Source organism: Hakea prostrata, chromosome 7 (genome assembly GCF_041222555.1).
Source record: "Hakea prostrata isolate BN-2017 chromosome 7, UWA_Hpros_2, whole genome shotgun sequence".
Lineage (NCBI taxonomy): Eukaryota > Viridiplantae > Streptophyta > Magnoliopsida > Proteales > Proteaceae > Hakea > Hakea prostrata.
The window spans coordinates 6,782,233-6,804,945 of record NC_142606.1 but is presented as its reverse complement, the minus strand read 5'-3'; the positions used below and the strand labels follow the sequence as shown (position 1 = coordinate 6,804,945).

Here is a 22,713-nt window from a genome sequence, read left to right as displayed (position 1 = left end):
ATCTATATATATACGACAGTGGAGTAGGGTTGACGACCGCGCACCGAACAATATTGTGCTCAGAAACCTCGAGAAATTCCGCGAATCGGTTAGTAAGCTCGAAACTTCGGAAACGCAGAGAAGGGATAGAGTCATAAAACAAAGCATAGAGCCTTAAAGCCACCAATCTTGTTCTTCTTGTATCTGCGTTTTTCTAAATCTGAACAAGGAACCCAAAAGAAAGTAGTGAAGAGAAAAATTAGAAGCAGAAATGTTTTTCTTCTTCGTGGGTGGATTGAATCAACAAGTCCGTGAGGTTCTAAAGACTGGTGTAGGTCGTTGCATCAACTGTGGTTCTCCAGCCGATCTAGTGGATTACGAGAAAGTTCTCAAGGTTTTTTTTGTTCCTGTTTGGCGTTGGCCTGGGAAAGAGCCTCTAATGCATTGTACAAACTGTAATCTCCTCTTCCCGGAGTCTTTTTCTCTTCCTCCAACCTCTTCGTCTTCTACGACGCTCGCTGACGTTCTTCGTTGTCACTCTTGTGCTCGTGTCGTCGATCCTGGTTTCAACTATTGCCCTTACTGTGGTTCAGCTCTGTGATCTCCTTGATGACGAGGACCGAGTCGAAGAGGTGATGTTTTGCTTCTTTTGGGGAAGGGTAGTTGGGGTTTCTTTATGTACAATCATTTCCATGTTCAAAAGTATAATTTTAATTGAATAGTATTGAAATGTCGTTGTTCGTTAGAAGGGTTTAGTGTTTTTTTCTTTTTTGGGTGTGTTTGTCGATATGTATCGCTTAGACTTCAGTTAATTGAATTTTGTCCCTTTCTGAGTGCAAGTTCAGCAAGGAAAATTTAGTTAAATGGGTTTTTGTCGACTCAATCTCGGTTGAACATCTCATAATGGGCAGGCCTTCAAAAATTTAAGAATCCAATAACTGAAATTCTTAATTTAATACAAGAATAGCTTGATTTCATTGGATAAGATATCGAATTACAAATCCTCAGTTACAGGAAAGGGTTGGATGAGTTGTCGACTTGAATGAATGGCAGTGGAAAAAATTGGTATTGGTTCAGTACTGTACACAACAAAGGATGATCTCTTCCATGCCTTTGATCCATCAACGGTTAGCAGAGAGTCTTTACTAAATTTGAGAGAAATAGCAGTAGGAGGTGTACTCGATGAACATGCAAGGGGTTTTGGTTTTAGATTTTCTTCATCTTGGTATACCCTTGGTTTTGAGCTGAGAACCAATAAAGGATTACTATCCTTTTTTTTTTTTGGCTGATAATCTATTTGGTTTTGCTGAAAGGTAGAATTTTAGCTCCTTGTTCCACAGCCATCCCTCCATAACCGGTACCTTACTCCTAGCTTGTCATAGGATACAGGTAAGTTCCAAACATTTGCTCCATTGACCATCCTATCCTGCTGACCAAGTACCAGCCGCAAATCTTCATTTAGGACCTGGTTCAAGATTATCCAGCATTTAGGCTTTAGCACAACAGATTGATAATACAAAACAGAGGGAAAATAAAGGAACAACCCCGATCATCTCAAAATTCCTAGAGCAGCAGTATGAGTTCATAGGTTTCTGATGATGAATATAAACAGATTTTGCTTACCTGTTTCAACAGCACAGAGATTCTATCTTACTTTGTCTCCACTAATGTATGAATTTTCATGTATATGGTCTAAACCAATAAATTGATAGGTCCCTGTTTGCCTTTCTAGTGTTTACTAAGGATCATGTTAGTGTACCTTTCTCAAGACACAGATGTTATATGAGTTTTGTTTTCTGCTATTTTATGGAATTAGATTCTAACCTTCTCAGCAAAATGTCTCCACAAGAGATGGATGAATGGGACTTGCTTCAGAATAGGAGCAAAATCCAGAGACATCCTGTACAATAGTCTTGTTTTTTGTCTTGAGGAAGGCATGCACACATGAAGCTGGTGAAGATGTGTTGAACATTGCTGGGTATTTTGACCTTCCAATTTTCCAGGCTTTGAGATTCCAATTGTTGAAAGGACCATACATGGTGGGCGGAACTCCATGTCTATTGGGTACGGATCCCAGTAACCTTGAAGGCTGGATGCAGGAGTCAAGAATTTCACCAAGCTGAAAATCCAAAGTTTTGTAGTGTGAATGGCATGAAGCTTTTATCACAGATAGAAATTCTAATTCAACAGGTAATTGTGATCCCATGGTCCTAATCTGATATAAATTAATTTATTGGATCAATTTCCTGCCATGTTTGTCAGTAAATGATGTTTATTGTTTGTGACACTTAAGTCATGGGAACTCTTACAGTTTTAGGACTAGTAATCCCTAAAGCAGGATTTCCGATAGAATCATTGCAAATAAAGAGTGAAGGTACAATGCAGACCTTGGCACACTCCATCCCTTGGCAAAGGTAGAAGTATGGGTGAAAGGGGCATGGGCAAGATCCAGGAGGTTGTCAAGGAGGAGTCCGTGTTCCACTGGCAGTTCCATGACAATCTACAAAGCAGAAGCACAAAACATTACTACCTAGAATAAAAAATATGGAAAATCAGGAATATGAGTTTGCACAGCTTAATGACACAAGAAAACAGACAATCAGCTCTTCTAGATTTTCTGATGAAAGTGTATAACACAAACCAGGTAGCAGTCCGAAAAGGATAACCACCTCTACCAAACTTTAAATTTCATATGTAACTGTTATCTGACATCTAAATGCAGTGAAGACTACCTCGGCATGGATTTGAAATCCAGGAGGCGGCTCCAACGAAGGGAGGTTTGCAGATGGAGGATCACTGCCAGGCCAAATCCAGATCATCCCTCCTTCCTCAAAGCAAGGTAGTGATCTTATCTTCACATTAAGTAACCTAGTTGATGGCATTTTCTCACATTTTCCATCTGTTGAGTATTCCCAACCTGAAGTTCAGCCACCCCAATTCACAATTAAAACATGCATGTAGGGGCACTGGATGCGAACCAAATATTTTCATCTTATCCTTACTAACCATGGTAGGGGCACTGGATGCGTCCTTCATTGATTGAGCCTAGATGAAGTGGACATGCTCTATGAGCACACGTATCCTGGACACAACCTGGTTTCCCGTCCTTCCCACGAAATACCACCCATGGCTCCTCGAAGCTCTCTATAGGAATCTTGAACAGAAAATGGAATGAAAAAATGTTAGGGAGGCATTTAGACAAAGAGAGAGAATATATCTTGCTTATGTACTCAAAAATAATTGCTATGAAATTGGGAGTTTAGCTTACCATGATATCTTCTTTCAGATCACTAGAGAAGGCCACGGGGTACCAGAAGTTCTTCAAATGAGCATTATATGGCTGAACAGGACCTGACACACTCAGCCTCTTCCTTGGAAACTTGCCTTTGGCAATGTCAAGAGATGATGAAGACGACGTGCTAGGAGTAGGGGAACTACTGTCAGGTTCAGTTGAACTCCTGTCTTGTAACAGCCTATCATTTACCAATTCTTCCATGTATGCTAGTTTCTCAAGTGCATCAGAAACCTTGTCTTCAGATATGTGAACCTGGTACATTTGAAACACCAGAAGAGAAAAAATTGTTCATCTGGGAATTAAGTCATGACTGGGTTCTTGACATTCTTTAATCAAATAGGAAACCCTATCAATCCCTGTTTTGGGTAGACAATTAATTTACCCTAGACCAAGCCTTAATCTTTGATTGACATTATTATTTCATTAGGTTGGTCCGAGTCGCATTCCACCCATGAAATGTTTCGCATGATCAGAGGATCTTTTTTAACTTAAATGTAAAACTAGGCTTTCTTATTAAGAAGAAATGAGCATGTGTTACTCATCATAGACGAATTTGTGTAAGAAGATTATGTTTACCCCCATCAACTGACCTGTTTGTGAGCGTGTGCCAGTTCTTCTTGCAGCATTGCTAGGTCTTTCTTCATGGTACCTATGGACTTGTAATCCTTTGCCAAGGGATTCAGAACTTCCACTATCTACAGCCACGCAAACAAATCCATACAAGTATGAGGACACAAACATCAATTTTCAACTTCAAAACCACCCAAAATTTTAAAAAAATTACTCTTTCATGAAGCAGCATGATGCTCAGAAGATCTTGCCTAGCTCGCCAATCGCAATACTGAATATCAAATCTCGCCAATTCCAAAGCTTGATTTGCGTCCAAGAACTTCCCCTTGCACTGAGGAACTCTAGGCCTTGGATCCTCGACATCAAACAGTGCAGCCCAAGCGTTCTTCTTCTCCACCACCAACCGTCCTTCCTGTCCAAGAATGGCAAATACCTGAAAACTTCCTTTGACTCCCTGAAACCCAGCATCAATCTCTTTAGAGGTTGTAACCCAAGAACAGCTTTTTGATAAAGTTAGTGGGTTTCTAATCAATTCAGCAGATGAAATTAGAAATAATACATAAAATTACCGTCTTAGTGTTCACCGTAGAGGACCTATAGAGCGATATTGGGAGGGAGAGAGCTGCAGCAGTGGCAAAGGTGGTCATGGCTTTTGAAGTTGCAGAGCAGGGGAGGAGAGAGAAGGATAAGTAAAATCTTAGAGAGAGAACTTTATAGTTTTACTTCGGAGACTTGTTGATAAGAGGCTGGAATTGCCCACGATCTCGGTTTGCCTCCCACGGTCTGACACGTGGATAAGCGTGGACTCTTCAGTTATACCCGTGGCACACACTTACCCACATGTTTTGTGACAACGAGGGTTCGTACTGTCTGGTTTTTTTTCTTCAGTCTGTGATGCTCTTTTTGCCAGCTCGGATAGAATTGATATCTTCATCCTATTAAGGCCTTCATGGGCCCTGGCGGTACAAGCCCATCTAATAACTCAGCCCTGGCAATTGTAAAAACCCATAATGATCTTCAAGACTATAGACCATTACCGCTATCTACGTTACTGCTATTTGCAATGAGACCGACGGATCATCTAGTAGATTTTGTAGATAACGCAACAGTCCCAACAGTCACCGTCTCACCCACGCGGCAGAGGCACGCACACAATTTTGGAAAAAGCTCCGAAAGCATGGGATGGCAAGAAAGGAAGCGCTGGATGGGAACGGAAGCAGAGCCATAGAGTGTTTGAAGACATTGAATTGATTGAGGAATGGCGAGGGGAAGCCATGGGAACAACAACACTGGAGCTTTCTTTGTGGCTACTTTGGTCCTGTGGTTGGTCTCTGTTGTGTTCGAAATCGTCTTCCATAAGAGGACTGAACTAGTTTATGTGCTTGCTGGTTGCTGTTTCTACCAGATTGCCAATTGGGTCATCCGATTCTTTGTATTTCGTGATCCTCTTTTCGTCAACACCAGCGTTTCTTTGCTACATTCCTCCGTTGCTTCTGTTTCAGGTGCTCAGTCTTTATTTTCTGTTCTTTATTTTTTCTGGGTTTGGTTGCTTTATGTTCTTTGTATGTCTTGGTTGGTTGTTTTATAAGTGCGCGTTTCTAGGGCATGAGTGGTTTGTGGATTGCTTTGTTTTGCCTCTACTGATATTAATGGTTTAATTTCTCTTTCCCCCCAAACTGAGTTTTGTGCGATGAAGCTTTTCCCTTGTCGGTCGTTGTGATATTTTTTAAAATTTTTTTTCCCACCCTGCTTAAGATAATGTGTTGTTTGGATTGTCTTCTTTTGGATTTGAATGCCCCATCAGTGAATTAGGGGTTCCAAAAGGCATTAGGCGAGTGTCTTGTAAATGCTTACTAAAATTGGCTGAAATGGGAACCAAGAAAGAGTTTCAAATATACATATTAGGCCTCTTTCTTCTTCTTTTATCTCCCCCTTTATTTATTTATTTATTTATTTTTTTGGGTGGAGGGTGGGTTGGGGGGGGGGGGGAGGTGTGGTTTGGAGTAGCTCTGGTGGGAGCGGTGATATGAAGTTTTCTTTTCTCAATGGGTGGTTTTGCTGTTCTTTAACTGGATTTCCTTTTAGTTTTGTCCATCAGATGCTAACTGGAATTACTTCTTTCTATTACGGTGCTGTCATTTCCAATGTTCTGTTGATTGTTTTCATTTACCACTCTTCTGTTTCTAAAATAATTTTTTGTTCGTCCTATTTCGCTCTTTCAACACAGAGAATGGTGGGCAAATGTAGCAACCTGTTTTGATTGGAAAAAGACTTTTGTTCTTTAATAATTGGCAAGAACTGCAACCTTGCACCCCCCCCCCCCCAACCTAAACCAAAAGAATTTAAAAATAAAAAAAATGACGAGGACTATTGTGAATGATCAAACTTAGTGCTGCTGAAACAAGGATGTTGAGATGGATGAGTGATTAAACGAGGAAGTTGTAATAAGAAATGAACAAATAAGAGCTAATTAAGGAGTAGCTCCGTTACATGATAAGCTGCTAGAATCTTTTTTGAGGTGGGATGGATGTAACAGAGGGCTTTGAGTATTCTACTCTGGAGGGATGATTTACAGATGATCCCCAATCTCAGCATAGAAAAGATCATCACAATTCTTATTCCCATGTGTTGAAGGATTGAATGATGGACTGGTCATTGATTCAAGCATGTATTGCTAGCTTCAAATTACTACGTATCACACACTTGGAAAGGGTGGTGATGAAGCTCCAGCATGAAATTGGCCAATCTCCCTTGGAAATCTACTTAGGGTTGATAGATATGAGCATAGGGCCTTTGTTCAATAGGTTTATGTTGTCAAGGGCCAATTTTATGGGCCCATAAGTTTAGTGTTTGGTCCAAGTATGAAAATAGGTTTTAATTTTAATTTAATTGGTCTAATTATGTAATTCTTTCCAACTTAAGTTATAAGGGTAGAACAGTCTTTTTCTTGTGTTCATTTTAGTTTTAAGAGTCTAAGTCAATCTAGGATGTGATAAGGAATTCTTTTAAGTTTAGTTATAAGAGTCCTATTTGAATTTGGATTAGTATGTTGGGTACAACTGGGAAAGTCGAATTATAAGTCCTAATTTCACTAGGACTTCTTACGTAAAGCTATAAATAAAGCCCTAGGCATGTGACAGATCACAAATTCAGAATACAATTAATAAAGAGAGTGATGCTGCCTAAGAGCAAGGTGTTAATAGAGCTTTTCATCGGTGGTAAGGGACTTCATGTGATCGAGTAAGCAACCTAGGGGTTTTATTTGAAGGCTTGTCCTTCGACAATGCTTGCTGTCTACCTTCACTATTCCATCACCATCTCAGCCCATTACCGGACTTGCATCACAAGCAATAGATAGCACTTAATTCCATTCGCTTTCTATATCATCTTTCTTATTTTATTTTCTTGAATTTTTGAACTTTTCAAGAGACCCAAAATTCAAGGTTGGTTTACGCTATCTAACCATTAGACCTGTCCCAAACTTAGGTACATCATCTCCCCATCCTAGTGATCTTAGATTTCAATTTGATCCCATTTTACTACCCAATTTGAAGATATAATTTTTCTTGAATTTGTTACTCGTTAAAACCCCAAAAATAAGAACTTTTATATCTTCTAATTTAGCCATCCAAAGCCAAACCAAACTTGAAAAATCATATCCCTATACCATTACCTACATTCCCTTCAAGTTTCGCCCTATTCCCATAACTTATCATTCCATATCTTAAGAATCTGCCCATCCTAGTGATCTTAGATCTCAATTTGATCCCATTTTACTACCCAATTTGAAGATATAATTTTTCTTGAATTTTTGTACTCGTTAAAACCCCAAAAATAAGAATCTTTATATCTTCTAATTTAGCCATCCAAAGCCAAACCAAACTTGAAAAATCATATCCCTATACCATTACCTACATTCCCTTCAAGTTTCGCCCTATTCCCATAACTTATCATCCCATATCTTAAGAATCTGCCCATCCCACCATATATTCCACCATTTTAAATTTCTCCAAAAGCAACACCCCATTACCCTTGATATTCCTCCATGCCAATTAATCCACCCATGGAAAGATAACCTTTAGTTTAATTCCAATTGAGGTTATACCCATAAACCACCCCATATCCCATAACCAAAACTTTTAGAAACCCTTTTTTGGTCTCATATGAGGTGGTTCTCTTAAAAGATCTTGGAAGAACTGGCCCTCATTCACTTGGGGCTACAGTGGGTAGACAATGATCACAAGAGGGGGCTACAATAAAATAGCTGGTTCTTCGATCAAGTTTGGGAAGAGTCTCTAATCAGGTTGTTCCTGCATCGGGCATGAATTCTCATTCAAATGTGACAATGGCTCTGTTAAGATGTTGGACCCTTTATGGTATCTCATATACATTGCGACATTCACATTGAAGAGCTTAAGGAGCCAGGGCAGGTTTTAAATGACTTTAGGAAGTGTTGACAAAAGAAATGCATTGTTGAGGTCTGGTTACACACATTCTTTTATGGAGCTGATTGGGCAACAAGGATCCATGTGGCTCACATCATTTAGTTGGGATAAGGGCTGAGTTGAGTTGAATCCAAAAATTCCCTATGTTGTAACTCTTAAACCAAATTGTGAAACTCTTCATGTTCCTTTAGCAATAAAGTAATAAACATTTGATTGTACTTCATTGAGGTTTAGAAGAATGCGGTGAATCAGAAGCTAATTAACCTTAGTGCAATATTCTGTTAGTTGCATCACTCACTGAATTGACTTCACGCTAGCTACATTGCGAGAGGGCAACATTTCTCCCAAAGTGCGTTGAATAACCATATTAGGAAGTAGGGAATATTTGATGGATATTGATTGGGAAAAGGAGGATTAAAGGAATATTGAAGGATACTGATTAGGAATTTTTTTTTTCCTTTTATTTTTTCAAATCAAATGTACTCTGGTCCCTCCTCGTCCATCACCACATCCCTGTCTTCCCCAAGTGTATCCTCCGCGGCTCAGGTTATGAGGACCCTCGCACCTCTTCTTTCCTGTCCCCTCTCACAGCCCATTTGGCAAGTTGCCATTGCTTCCATCTGGCATCGCAGTGAGGCCCCTTGATCTTGGGATATGTTGGCTCTCCTCTTTTCACTTTTCAGGGCTCCTCCATTAGTGACATAGTCGGGAAGCTAGTCTTTAGTGCTTGTATCTCTTACATTTGGCTTGAGCAGAACCTTTGTAGATTGACTTCTGAATCTAAATCTCCTTGATGTCTGCTCAAAGCTCCTTTTGATTCCTAATAGACCTCCTTTTTGCTCCCCGAGGAATAGGCATGTTGTTGTTACCTAGGGTTTAGATGTTTCTGCTCTCCTAGAGCTGATATTGCCCCTCCCTCTCTTTCCCCTTGTGCATCCCCCCCCCTTTTCTGTTCTCTTTCCTTTTGGGTAATATATTATTTATTCACCCCCCCCCCCCCAAAAAAAAAAAAAATTCCAATTAACGTTTTTAGTGTACATGCTAACTATTTTGGAAATCAAGGGTGGTAAATGTGATTTTGAAAGTTAGATGGGTGAAAATGAAATTACACTGAACCCTAAGAGAGATTCACTTAAGTTTCCCTTAATAAAAAATAGAACCAGACACAATGCTGGTCGTCTAGCTAGTTTCTCAATACTTTCATGGTGCACATTGTGAAGTGTTTGGTTCTCCTTAAATGTGTTGCTAGAAGAACAAAAAGGCATCATTGATCATGATGGAAACTTGTGCATCCTGCATTCCAGTGCTGCTGACTTTCTTTGTGGGTTAGTTGTTGATGTTTGTCCCAAGCCAAAACAGGCAGCATCAGTGGTGCAGCCTCAACTAGCACAACAAATAGTAGTAATAGAAGACGAGAAGGTCATGGATTAGTTAATGATGGAAGCCAGTTTACTAAGCTATTCTCCATCATGAGTCTGTTGCTGGGATTTTCCAGTTAGGGATGCATCCCCAATGTTTCATGTTTTGGATTTTCGTCTGGTGGTAGACATGGAGCTGATAGCCCAACTCATGAGTGTTTAATTCTTCTTTTCTAGACACAGGTTTTTCTCAGCATTGAGGGAATTTATGTAGATGCACTACCTTGGACTAACTTAAACCTGGTTGGGTGTCTAGATGGAGATGGACATTGTGTTTTTAAATCTAGAAGGTTTTAAGAGTTCTATTTTATTTAGGAAAGTAGAATGTTATCAATTATTTTGGGTAGATTATTGTGAGATAGTGGACTGTCCCCTTCGAGGGGACTTGTGTCTCGGGTGTACTAAGCCTTTGCATGAATCAACTTTTTAATTTGTTTATATAAATACAAGGGTATAGGGTCATATTCTTAAATAAAGAATGGAGTCACCACCCAGGGGTTAGGGCCTGGGACCCACATTAAAGTTGCCCATAGTCTAGTTTAGAGATTTTGGATAAGAGTTTCGGTTATGAATGTAGGTAGGTATTAGACACCGATTTTCCTACTACTAAATTACTAATAAAAAGTACATATTCTTTCTTATCTGGAACTAGCCCAAATTTTTATATTACAGGATGCATGATGAGAATGCTACTGGCCCACTATAATGTTAAAAGATACAAGGTGAAATACCTATGTAGTCCAGGTGGGATCGGAAGCAAAATGCTCCCGTCTCAGAAGGCCCAAATAATGAAAGGTATTCCTTCTAAAGATCTTTGAGTACTCAGCTTATCTTTTCTATTATCATAATCATACCAATACATTAAGGTGACCAATGGTTTAATGAGGAGGGGTTTGGTTAGGCATATTGGAGTTTGACCATATGAAATGGGTAATAGGGGATTATATGACGATGGGGTATGACCGTATGGGTATAAATGGAGATCATAAGGTTTATAAAGGTGGATGGGCTCAAGTAATGGATTTTAGATGGGCATGGGTTTAGTAGTCTTGGAAGTATAGGTTCAAAATAATAATTAAAAAAAAAAAGAGGCTATAAGGGTAGGCTTTTTATTTTGTTGTTATTTTGTTTTGTTTTGATTGGGGGGGGGGCACTGGGAGATGAAAATTGTCAGAAGGGGAAAAACAAATTTGTTAAAAGGGGAAAAAGACTAACAGAGAAGGGTTTGAGGAGTAGAGAGGTGACTTTGGTGAAGGAAAGAAAAAAGGGGGGAGGGTTATAATGGGGAGAATATCAACCTTAAGAAACTATATGAGACCATAGTGAACCACAGCTTTCCCATTGTTGAACTATGGCTTCTTAGCACTTCATAAGAAGCCACAAGCATCGTAGAAAGCATATTTCATCTTAAAAGGCCATATGGAGATTCATAGTATGTTTGATGCCTTTTAGTAGAAGTTTATTGGTCTCTATTTTTTGTAGCTCCTTAGCATCGTTTGGAAGGCCACAAGCTTCCTAAAATGTCATGCCTCATCTTAAAAAGCCATGGCTAATTAGGAAGCAAAGGGCATAGGTTGTTTTGGAATGTGGACTAAAAAATATGATATAAATGGATTGGGCAGTGGGCTTAGGAGAAATGTATTGTTGAGGAAATCGATTGTGGTAGAATGGCTTGAAATTGATCAGTGTGACCTCAAGCCCTCTATTTATAATAAAGAGAAATAACACTACTTGGGTAATAAGAAATAGAGAAATACATGAACCAAAACTCTAATAGAATGAAACTCTTAGTAGAACTCAATTAACACTCCCCCTCAAGTTGAGGCATAGATACTAGTCATGCCCAACTTAAGGAAATCGCCTTCCTTCAAACCCTTAGTGAAAATATTTGCCACTTGCTCTTCAGACCTCATAAAAGGCATGCAGCTGAGCTCTCTTTCCTTTGACAAAAACCTGTCAATTTCAATGTGCTTAGTTCGATCATGTTGCACAAGACTATTGATAATACTAATGGCAGCCTTGTTGTTACAATATAGCATCATAGGGTTTGGAACTTGGATTCCAATATCTTATAACAGGCTTTTTAACCATAATAGCTCACAAACTCCATGGACCATAGCTCTATATTCAGCTTAGGTGCTGGATAAAGCTACCACATTCTATTTTTTACTCCTTCAAATAGCTAGATTACCTCCAACAAAGGTACAATAACCTGAGATTGACTTCCTATCAGGAGATCTAGCCCAGTCTGCATCCGTGTATGCTTCTACTCTTAGATTATCAGTGGGTGACAAAAATATTCCTTTTCCAAGAGTTCCCTTTAACTACTGCTGTATTTTGGTAACAACCTTCATATGAGCTAAATATGGATCATGCATGAACTGGCTCACTATCCCAATAACATAAGCAATGTCTGGCTTGGTGTAGGACAAGTAAATAAGCTTCCCTACCAGCCCTTGATGTCTTCTATTGTCCACTAGTTCTCCCTCCTTCTCCTTAAGTTTAGCCCCAGCCTCAATAGGTGTATCAACTGCTTTGCACCCCGACATTCCCATTTCAGATAATAAATCTAGAACATATTTCCTCTGGGATAGGTATATACCCTTCTTTGATCGAGCCACCTCAATTCTTAGGAAGTATTGTAACTTCCATAGATCTTTAATCTTAAATTCTCTGCTAAGAAAGTCCTTAAACCTTTGAATTCCTCACCATCATTCCTTGTGGTGACAATATCGTCCACATAAACAATGAGAAGTGTAATATTGGTACTTGACTTATTGACAAATAATTTATGATCAACATTGCTTTGCTTATACCTAGTAGAGGTCACTGCCTTCTGGGAGCGTCCAAACCAACATCTAGGAGACTGTTTTAACCCATAAATTGACCTCTTCAACCAAAAAACTTTCCCTGTAGTATTGTCATCAGAGAAACCATGTGGGATTTTCATATAGACTTCTTCTCCAACTCTCCAAGTCTCCATGCAAGAACGCATTCTTTACGTCTAGTTGGTGTAAGTTCTAGTATTTGTTCACAGCTACAGACAATAGAACTCTGACAATGCTTAGTTTTGCAACAGGAGCAAAAGTCTCCTGATAATCAATCCCATATGCTTGGGTAAACTTTTGCAACTAGTCTAACCTTCAACTTGTTGACTGATCCATTCATATTTTGTTCAACCACAAACACCCATTTGCAGCCCATTTTCCGAGAGGAAGTGTAACCAACTCCCAAGTATTATTTTTCTTCATTGCCTGCATTTCCTCTACCATAGCTACCTTTCATCTCTTATCGATATAGGCTTCCTGCCAACTTTTAGGAACATAAACAAATGATAGAAAATATAAAAACACCGTAAGAGTCAAACAAAGAGTCGTGAGAAACATATTTAGTTATGGGATGTTGATTACAAGATCTAACTCCTTTTCTAATAGCAATAGGAAAATCAAAAGAAGAGGTAAGAAGATACCTCAAAGGACACAATAGAGTTTGATTTTCTAACAACAATAGGAAGATCAGAAGAAGATACCTCAAAGGGCACAATAGAGTCTGATTGTGGAGTAAGGGATTGAAGTGGTAACATGTCACCTTTCTCCACCTACTTTGGTCAATTGTAATTCTTCCTCTAATAAGTCTGCACCTCCTTATTCTGGTCAATCTTGTTTTGACCTTAATAGTGTTTCTCATAGGGGTGGACTCCCCTTGACCAAGTTTTTCACATGGTTTAGAAATCGGATGTGGAGAATTAGAGTCCTTAGGTATACTAGCTGAAGTCTCCCCTTGGTCAGGAAACTCTTCTTGAACTCTTAAGTTGTGCTATGGTGATGTGTGGGAGTCTATGTGTGTGATAAGAAGGTCTAGAGTTGGAGATAACATCTCTCCTCGAGGACTCTTCCCTTGGAGAGGTGTATAGTAAGGCAAGAGTCATTAAAAATTATATCCATGGACACAATGGTTTTCTTAGAAGGAGGATGATAATATTTGTACCCTTTTTGAGTAGTAAAATACCCCAGAAATATGTAGCGTAGGCTGTGGTGAGCTAGCATACTCTAGCGGGCTGTGATTTGGGTATACACACACATTCAAACACCCTTGGGGGAATAGCAAAAGAAAAGGCTCCCTGGAGAATCTCATTAGGACATCTAAAACCATGTATCCTACTGGGCATCCTATTCATAAGGTAAAAAGCAGTGAGTATCTCTAATAGATGTCGGTTCTTCCTTTCGGCAACTCCATTTTGGGCAGCTGTATTAACACAACTGGTCTGGTGTATTATGCCAGAGTTAGAGAGATATCTCCGAAATTCACCATTAATATACTCTGTGCCACTGTCATTGCGAAGGATCTTTATAGTGGCAGTGAACTGAGTTTTAATCTTATTATAAAAATCACGAAAACATTGGAAAACCTCATTTTTTTTGTTTTAAAAAATAAATCCATGTAGAATGAGAGTGACAATCAATAAAAGTAACAAAGTATCTTTGGCCAGTAATAGATACACGTCAGTGGGGCCCCACACATCAGTATGAATTAAAAGGAATATATTTTCTATTATGAAGAGAAGGTAACTAAGTAGAATGAGTCTGTTTCACAAAAAATTCAGGCTTCACAAAAAAAATCGTCCTTGTTATAAGAAGAGACTAAATCAGGAAATACTTTCTTTAGAGTTCTTAGAGGGGGATGACCTAGCCTATGATGCCACTAATAAAAGTCTGATATTATCGAATGGACCCGATGAGAAGATGCAACTAGAACTGAAGTGGATCCTCAAATCAACTCCAACAGATAAAATCCATTGTCTAGTTTACCACGTCCAATCTCCTTCGCCGTTACCAAATCCTGGTAGACACGGTAAGATGGAAAAATGCCACTTTACAATGCAAGTCATGTGTAAGACACTTATTAGAGAGTAAGTTAGTAGAGAAGGAGGGAACATGTAAAACTTTAAACAAAGAAAGTGATGGAGAATGCTGAATGATCCGTTTTCCAACAATAGAAGAATAAAAGCCATCAACAATTCGAACTTTATCTTTTCCGAAAGTTGGAGAATAATGTAAGAAAAAAGATGATGAACCTGTCATATGATTTATGGCTCCTGTATCAATGATCCAAGGAGCAGAAACTGAAGAAACATGGGAGCATGTAAAAGTTTTTCCTGAAGTAGCAAGGTAGGAGTTGGTATGGATGGTGGAGGAAGCAATAGTAGAGGTTGTACTGGTAGTAGAAGACTGTAAAATACGTCGTAGAGTAGCTAACTCCTGTGAAAAATCAATGTCTAAAGAGGGTGTTGTGGAAACCATCTTAGAAATATTAGCCTTCGGTTTTCCCCTTCTTTGTGCCCTTTTCTGCTTAAAATCAGTAGGCTTCCCATGGAGCTTCCAATAGTTGGCCTTGATATGATATGGTTTGTGACAATGCTTACACTTGATAATTTCCTTGGTCGAATTAGATTTAGTGCTAATAGATTGTAAGGCTGATTTCTCCACAATAGGAGCATGAAGTATGGCTAATCGATGGCTTTCCTTATACTGAACCATGAAATATGGCTAATCGATGGCTTTCCTCATACTGAACAAGGGCATAAGACTGTTCTAGTGTAATAAAGGGAGAACGACTCAATACTTGTACTGATCTGATCATACTCCACATTTAAACCTGCCAAGAAGTCATATACTCAATTCTTATCAACATGTTTTTTATAAGTAGCAACATCATCCGGATTAGTGGAGTGATAATCCTCATAATGATACAACTCCTGCCAAAGAAATCGCAACTCGGCATAATATTGGGCCACATTTAGTTCCTTTTGGGTAGTCTCATGAAGCTTCGTCCGTAGCTTATAAACATGTGCATCATTCCTCAACTGTCCATATGTTTCAGTGGTAACCTTCCAAATTTGGGCTGCAATATCAAATAATAGGTATCCACGAACAATATTTAGATTCATGGAATTCAGTCGGAACAACATAATATGAGAGTCATTCTAGATCCATTTATCCTATGAAAAACCTACGGTGGTAGGCATTAAATCTCGCTGGAACTCTCAATTTTTGTCTTTTTTATGTGGATTTCGGCTGGATTTTCGTTTGCAACTACTCTTAGCACATCTACAACATCGAAGGAAGATCAATCATTCTCTACTTGTCTTATGAACTTATGATTTAATGACTTATGTAGAACTTCTAATGGTTATATAATTTTATTATTCTTTTCTTGAAAACTAAGATTTGTGATACTCATATGGATGGAATTTTGATAACATTTAGGTTGTTTGATGCATTTGATATACGTGCTTTTCATTTATATGCCTTAAATGTTTATATTACATGTTGTATAACTTTGCATTCCCTAATCCTACAACATTTCAGTTTCACACTGTGGGTAGACTTAGAAATCATACTTAGGGTTGTTTTCTAACAAATCCAAGGCCACCAATGTATTCAAAAGGCCTTACATAGGCTAAATACTAAGTTTCAACCCAATTGAGACTCTAAAACCCACCGAGATGGGCCATCGAGTTGATTCAAAAGAATATCTCGACCAAGATTTCACTAAGATTGTTGAGATCTCGGTTTTTCAAGGTGGCGAGATCTCGCTCAAGAGCGAGATCTTCTACCATGGTGGTAGGTTTGATATTGGTGCCCTTGATGTGCCCAACAAGTCCTTTTCCAGCAATAATCAGGTATGTAAATCAAGACTAGATCAAATAATTTGTTCCATCAAATCTTACCAAGAGAGGTGGAAGAGTAGGAAATGTTCGGAGCCAGTGGGAGTAGTAGTACCATTGGTGGTTGCCATGTTTGCAAAAAATTAATTGTTGTTGTTCTGTCTTCACCTTTTTTAAACAACTGAAATGCCGCAGAATTGTAGCCTGACCACCCAAATACATCTAGGGATTTATAAGAGAGAGGACGACATCTTTTTTTAATTACAAAAGTGACCCCCAAATATATGGACAATTACAAATAGACCCCTGCAAGTATAAAAAGTGCAAATAGACCCCTAGATATATAGGAAATCATAAATAAGCCCAAAATCTATGTGAATTCACACAAATCTTGTATATGGGAAATCACAAATAGGCCCCTGGATATATGCAAATTCAGAAAAATACCCTTGAAACATCAGATATTTTTATTTTTTTAATAGAAATGGAAAAGACATGGTTCGGTTAGGCCTGGTCTAGTCTGGTCCATGTGGGTTCAATGGATTTAATGGGTTTGGTTCGATGGGGTTCAATAGGATGGTTTCAAAGCATCGTTTCAAAGAGAAACGAAAAAACAGAAGAAGGTGGAGATGGGTTCAATGGTAGGTTTTAGGTTGGTTCTAGGTTGTAGGATGAAGAAGAAGAAGAGGCGATGAGTTTCAGGTTGTAGTTAATGGAGAACAAAAGTAGAAGGCAGGTGATGCAGTGGTTCTGCAAGAATTTTCAGGTTGCAGCGATGTGGTTTTGGTGGTGCAATGACTCAAAATGCAGCGGTGGAAGGGGTAGTAGGAGTGGCAGTGATGTGGTTTGGTTGGTGTGATGAATCAAGTTGCAGGCTTGCAGCGATGTGGTTTTGGTGGTGCAATGACTCAGGTTGCAGCGATGGAAGGTGTAGTAGCAGCGCAGAATTGGAAGGTCGAAACGATGTTTCTCTTTGCTTTTCTTTTTCTTCCCTAGTAATCGACTTTTGGCTCTGATACCATGTTAAGTAAGTCAATTGTGGTAGAATGGCTTGAAATTGTGACCTCAAGCCCTCTATTTTTAATAAAGAGAAACAGCACTATATCAGGCTGTTTTCTTACTGCCGTAAGCTCTGCTTTTCACCTGCCAGGCATCCCTGCATCTCCAAACTAATTGGTATGGCACTCTATTTACAGGAAGAATTGTTAGGTTCTTGACAGGCTAAAGTAGTTCTCAATAACATGTATTTTGAGGTGACTGCACATATTCTTTGGGACTTGATCTACAATCTGCGTGCAAGTGCTTATTGACTCTAAAACTTGAATCTGGGGACCTGTCTGTTGCAAATATGACTCATCATAGATCCTCATATTTTCCAGAAAGAGAAGGGTGTGCAGAATCACTAACATTATGCATAGGACCACAAAACTACAATGAATGTGATCCTCTGTCAAATTTACTTAGTTAATCTGGCTGTGCCATCACCTAATTCTTCATATTCCTTTTACCTCGTGCTGCTGCCCCCCTTTTATGCTTTAGAGCCTAGCCAAACGTTTGAATTTTCCATTTGAAAACAAGCCCACAGAAGCTAATCAGATAGAGTAGCTTCTTCAGCCGTTACACGTATGCATATGTGCTGTAAAATTTTCAGTGTATTAGTTAAGACCTATTTTCTCCATCAATTTGGTTAGTGGTAATGATGAATCAAGAATTTAAATGATGACAGTTGATACAGTCAGCTACATCAGTTTTATGGGTAAATTGGGCGGTATGCTTGTATAATTTTTAACCATTGACTTTGGGACCCTAAACTATTGCTCTGGAAATTTGTGAAGAGATTTACTATTGAGAGAAGGTATTTTATCCTCTACTAGTATGCGATTTTGATTTTTAGGTGCCAAACTTGGGGCACTTTATAGCTAAATGTTATGGTAGCTTCCAATTAAAGAATGAAAGAGGTAGGAAAATAATGAATTTCTAAGAGTTGGATGAGCTGCTTTCTCTGACACATGGGCAACCCTCTGAGTGCTCATATACTAATATGGCATGTGTCATGAGCTTCAGCATTCGTGAATGAGAGTGCTACCAATTTTCCATTTCACAGAGATATATAGCCATAGTGGCTCAAAGTTTGGGATCAGGGTACAAACATGAGATTATGACATCTTCATCTGAATGGGCCAGTTCAGCTCCCGTGAATAACTAAAACAGGTACTCGGGCATTCACCTTCTCAATAGCTGAGCCAGTTATCATATTTTCCTAATGATTACTCTCTGTTCACCATCCAAACTAGTGCATCTTGGTACAAACTTAGATCCTTTACAGCCTTTTTCTTATATTTGCCAAGATTCATAACAGCAGTTCTTGAAGAAGAAAGAAATGCTAATTTCTGCTAACCTTTTTTGGTTGTTAACTGGATGTCCCTTCAGTCTGAGTTTATTTACTGCAGAATGACTAATGGGTTTTTGGGCTCCTTGTGTTTTGTTTGATTAAAAGACTGTTGGTTTCATGTGCAGTCATTCTCATCCTGGTTAATCAGTGGGCAACAAAGGGTCTAAATGTGATGTTTGACCATGCTCAGTTGTTTGGAGGGTTGTGGCCTGGTTCGTACATGGCATTGTGCTTTTCCTGTGGTTATTTTGCTTATGACCAGTGGGATATGCTCCGGTACCGGCTGTATAGTGGATTGATCCCTTCAATTCTTGTTCATCACCTTCTTCTTTTGGTTTGCTTTACACTCGCACTGTATCGGAGAGTCACTGTGAACTATCTTATTCTGACCCTTATTTGTGAGGTATTTCACAATCACTATTTTCATTATCTTGATCTTCAGAAATTTCTGTCACATGTACTCTGGTTCAACTTGTCTTTCTTCGTCAGCCGTTTAAGAAGTTCCACTGCCTATCTTTTTACTTAACTATGTGTGTACTTATGCTGCTGTGAGTTGTGCTATCCTAAGTCATGTTGTCTGATGAACAGCTTCACTCAATATTCCTACACGTGAGGAAAGTGCGGCGAATGGCTGGAATACGGGACACAAACAACAAATTTGTGAGAGCAGAATGGGCACTAAGCTGGATCACCTTCTTTGCTGCGAGGCTTGGTTCCCACATTCTTATCACAATTAAGCTCATTAAAGATGCATCCAAATTTGGGAAAGGTGTTGAACTCCCACTAGCCCTTTTTGGGATGGCAGGAATGAATTTGCTGAACATCTTTCTTGGACGTGATCTCTTCAAAGCTTATAGGAGAGAGCAGACTCAGCACTCCAGACATGAGGAATGAAGGGAAGAGAAGAAAAAACCCAAAAAAGAGAGAAGGATAACGCTATGTACGTTCTTGGTGTTATTTGATTTTGTAGCTGCATCAAGTTGTAAACTGAGAGTAAGAAAAAAAAAAGGGAGGGAGGGAGGGAGGGGGGGGGGGGGGGCGTTGGGGGAAGCAATTATTTTTAAGTCTCCAATACCAGGTGTATGTAAAGGTCATTTTGGACGCTTTAAAATGCAACTTTAATGTGTTCTATATGCAAGTTACCGTGGGCAGAATTATGCACTTTCTATATGTAAACATTCAATTTGTGATTCTGTTATGTTGAGAAAACATCTCTTTTTGAAGGTGGGGTATGGGGGGCTGGTCTACCTGGGTGGGTAGGGTTTGGATTATGTAAAACTTAAGGAGGACGCATACCATCCATGAATTAAGCCTGAATTTGCTGTATTAATCCTTAATTACATACCTCCCTTGTATTTTTGGGAACTCTGTGCATTCCAACTTAATTACATTACCTCCCTTGTATTTTTGAGAACTGTGCATTCCAACCTAATTACATACCTCCCTTGTATTTTTGAGAACTGTGCATTCCAATTTTTGAGAACTGTGCATTCCAACCTAATTACATACCTCCCTTGTATTTTTGAGAACTGTGCATTCCAACCATGTCAATTTTCCTATCGATTGTTACAGGTAGCCCCTCCATTGGATTCACTATTGATCAAACAACTTCCACTCAGTTTGTTATAATTACAACACATTAGCAAAGGTTGTGGGCCAAAATGTCAAAAACAACCATGATAGCCAGTCAGAAAAAAAAATGTCATTTTTGGGGCCAAAGGGCCTCCCAAAAAGAAAATTTTGAAAGTCAAGTAATTATTTAAAGGCATAAATATAGGTGAACAACTAGGTAAATAAATCATAGATTTATTGAATTAAATCTGAAACTGTTTATGATAGACAATCCAGATTTAATTCTACTAATTTAATGGTAAGATTTTTAGGACCGTTCAGCCAGTCGTTCAGCCGCCACTTTCCCTTATTTAAATCCTTGATCCCAAATCTTTTTCCAGTCAACATAAGGTTTATATTAGATTCTCTGTGTAATGTTAGAGGATGAGAAAGAAGAGTACATGACTCGCTAGACCCTACAAAGTTTATATAACTTAGAACCTCAGGCAAGATAATTAACCCTCTCATTACAAGATCTACTAATAAACATAAACTTGGTATAAGTATACCCATTAGATAGCCTCAAAATATGCTAAAGCAAACCATGGCTGGCCAATCTAGGGATTGGGCCTGGCAGTTTAAGGCCATCATGGGTTTGAGTAAATCTGTAAACAAAATTACATGAGTTACAGAAAGTTTCAAAGCTGTCAAAATAGTATCCCTAATAGCTGCAAGGTCAAGTGTTAAAAGCTGAAAAACTAAAAGTGAAGGTGGCCTTAGCAAGTACAAAGCATGAGTAGAACTCCAAAAAATACAGCTTCTTCCTCATTGTTTAGTTGTTATATCTCACGCTGCATCGGTCTGAACTTTTAAGCTGAGAGTGGGTGCGAACTCAAGACCTCCCCTAGGGTAGTTGGATCTTTAATCGCTTTAACATCCCACCTTTGGCATTTATACCATAATAATTCAATATTGTCTTCTTATACGAAGAGAAGAGACTGTACATTTGACCACGTGTACATTTAACCGTGATCAGCACCGATTTTTTTTCTTTCTTTTAATGGGTTACAGAAGTAAATATTTGAGAAAGCTATATATAATTAAAAACTCCTCTTTATTTAAAAAAAGAAAAAGAAAAAAAAAAGAGGCACTTGCTCACACCCATTGGTTACAATCTTATGAAGGTGAAACCAACACTAGACTGCTAGCATTTTAAGTAAAGCACAGAAGACACAGAAATCGCTGCTAGCACTACGACCATGGTACTTGAGGAAGAAATTGCATAGCAGCAGTAGAGAAGAGGAGTTTATTAGATGGTGAGCTTCTTAAGCAGGGAGTTTTATGGGGGATGACCTCTTCTCAAGCACTTCATCAAGGGAGGATGGACAGTAAGAGTCGAACTTGGAAGCCAGATCTTCACAGTATGGCTTGAGTGCCTCCGCCACACTTAGGTAACAGACGCATTTGGTGCACAATGAAGCATCCGTGCAGTGGCAGTAAGGAATATATGTTCTTGTGCAAACGCAGGTGTCGCACCAGGTACTGTCTCCAGTACTCTTTCCTGTCAACCAAACAAAGTAAATAACAACATATCATGATCTCAACCAACTCTGAAAGAAAGATTTTTGTACATACATACACAGAGAAATACTATACCATCTGGAATTTCAATGGCTGCGAGAAGCTTCGCAACGTCGAACCTCATAGCAGCCAACGGAGCAGGCAGTGTTGCCAGAGTGAACACCACCATTGCTGTCATCACCATTGCCATCTTCTTCGCATCCATTTCTATCTCGATCGATCTCTTACTTAAAACTTGGTTGCTCTGGTTAGCTCTCACAACTTCCAAAGCTCATTGCTCCTCCAATACTCTTATAGCCAGGGCAAGCTTCTCTTCAGTCCTTCAGTCCTAGTTCTCTGAGCCTTATTTGCTTTTACTAAAATGCCCTTCTGAGATTAACGACTCGTTGAGTCCCAGCCACATGTAGAAGTGCAATATCACATGATGAAACTGGTTTCTTCTAAGACTATCTGATAGGATGATCTCATTAACCCATGCTGGTGCAAATGCTACACAAGCAAAGAACAATTTGTTTCCATTTATCTAGATAATATGTAAGAGCATGTCTAATTTCACAAATTTACATTATTAATTAATATGCATTCTCCTGTTTAATTTTGTGGTAGAAACATTGTGTTAATGTAAAACTTGCTCATTTACGTGTCACATGGCTCACATCCCAATGCCTGGTCTCTCTCTATTATTGAAATTGTTTGGGTCCTATGCATTAAATGCTCACTAACTGTCAAGTCGAGATTTCGGACCGTCAGATCCAAAATCTTGGTCTTTCATTTCAACCGTTGAATTTCAATGGTCGAGATCGAAATTTCGATCG

General features: G+C 39.0%; 4 protein-coding genes across 4 annotated transcripts; 2 read left to right on the top strand and 2 right to left on the bottom strand.

The window, feature by feature from the left end:
- The first annotated feature begins 29 nt into the window (after positions 1 to 29).
- On the top strand, positions 30 to 885 carry LOC149009314 (zinc-ribbon domain protein). The gene has a single exon (XM_089164445.1). It carries the CDS (start codon positions 251 to 253, stop codon positions 578 to 580), a length of 330 nt encoding a protein of 109 aa, XP_089020571.1. The 5' UTR covers positions 30 to 250; the 3' UTR covers positions 581 to 885.
- On the bottom strand, positions 884 to 4,556 carry LOC149009313 (chlorophyllide a oxygenase, chloroplastic-like). Its single transcript, XM_089164442.1, is given in 10 exon segments — positions 884 to 1,320; positions 1,322 to 1,444; positions 1,804 to 2,098; positions 2,367 to 2,479; positions 2,712 to 2,896; positions 2,986 to 3,133; positions 3,248 to 3,526; positions 3,865 to 3,969; positions 4,059 to 4,298; positions 4,414 to 4,556. Coding segments are annotated over 10 exon segments (1,614 nt in total). The 5' UTR covers positions 4,492 to 4,556; the 3' UTR covers positions 884 to 1,272.
- A 314-nt stretch (positions 4,557 to 4,870) lies between these two features.
- LOC149009312 (TRAM, LAG1 and CLN8 (TLC) lipid-sensing domain containing protein) lies at positions 4,871 to 19,774 on the top strand. Its single transcript, XM_089164444.1, has 3 exons — positions 4,871 to 5,346; positions 18,892 to 19,169; positions 19,355 to 19,774. The coding sequence occupies exons 1-3, from the start codon at positions 5,103 to 5,105 to the stop codon at positions 19,658 to 19,660; spliced, it is 828 nt and encodes a 275-aa protein (XP_089020570.1). The 5' UTR covers positions 4,871 to 5,102; the 3' UTR covers positions 19,661 to 19,774.
- Positions 19,775 to 21,366: 1,592 nt separating this feature from the next.
- LOC149009311 (uncharacterized) lies at positions 21,367 to 22,186 on the bottom strand. The gene is made up of 2 exons (XM_089163727.1): positions 21,974 to 22,186; positions 21,367 to 21,878 (listed from the first exon to the last, which is right to left on the bottom strand). Exons 1-2 carry the CDS (start codon positions 22,101 to 22,103, stop codon positions 21,643 to 21,645), a joined length of 366 nt encoding a protein of 121 aa, XP_089019853.1. The 5' UTR covers positions 22,104 to 22,186; the 3' UTR covers positions 21,367 to 21,642.
- Positions 22,187 to 22,713: the final 527 nt, after the last annotated feature.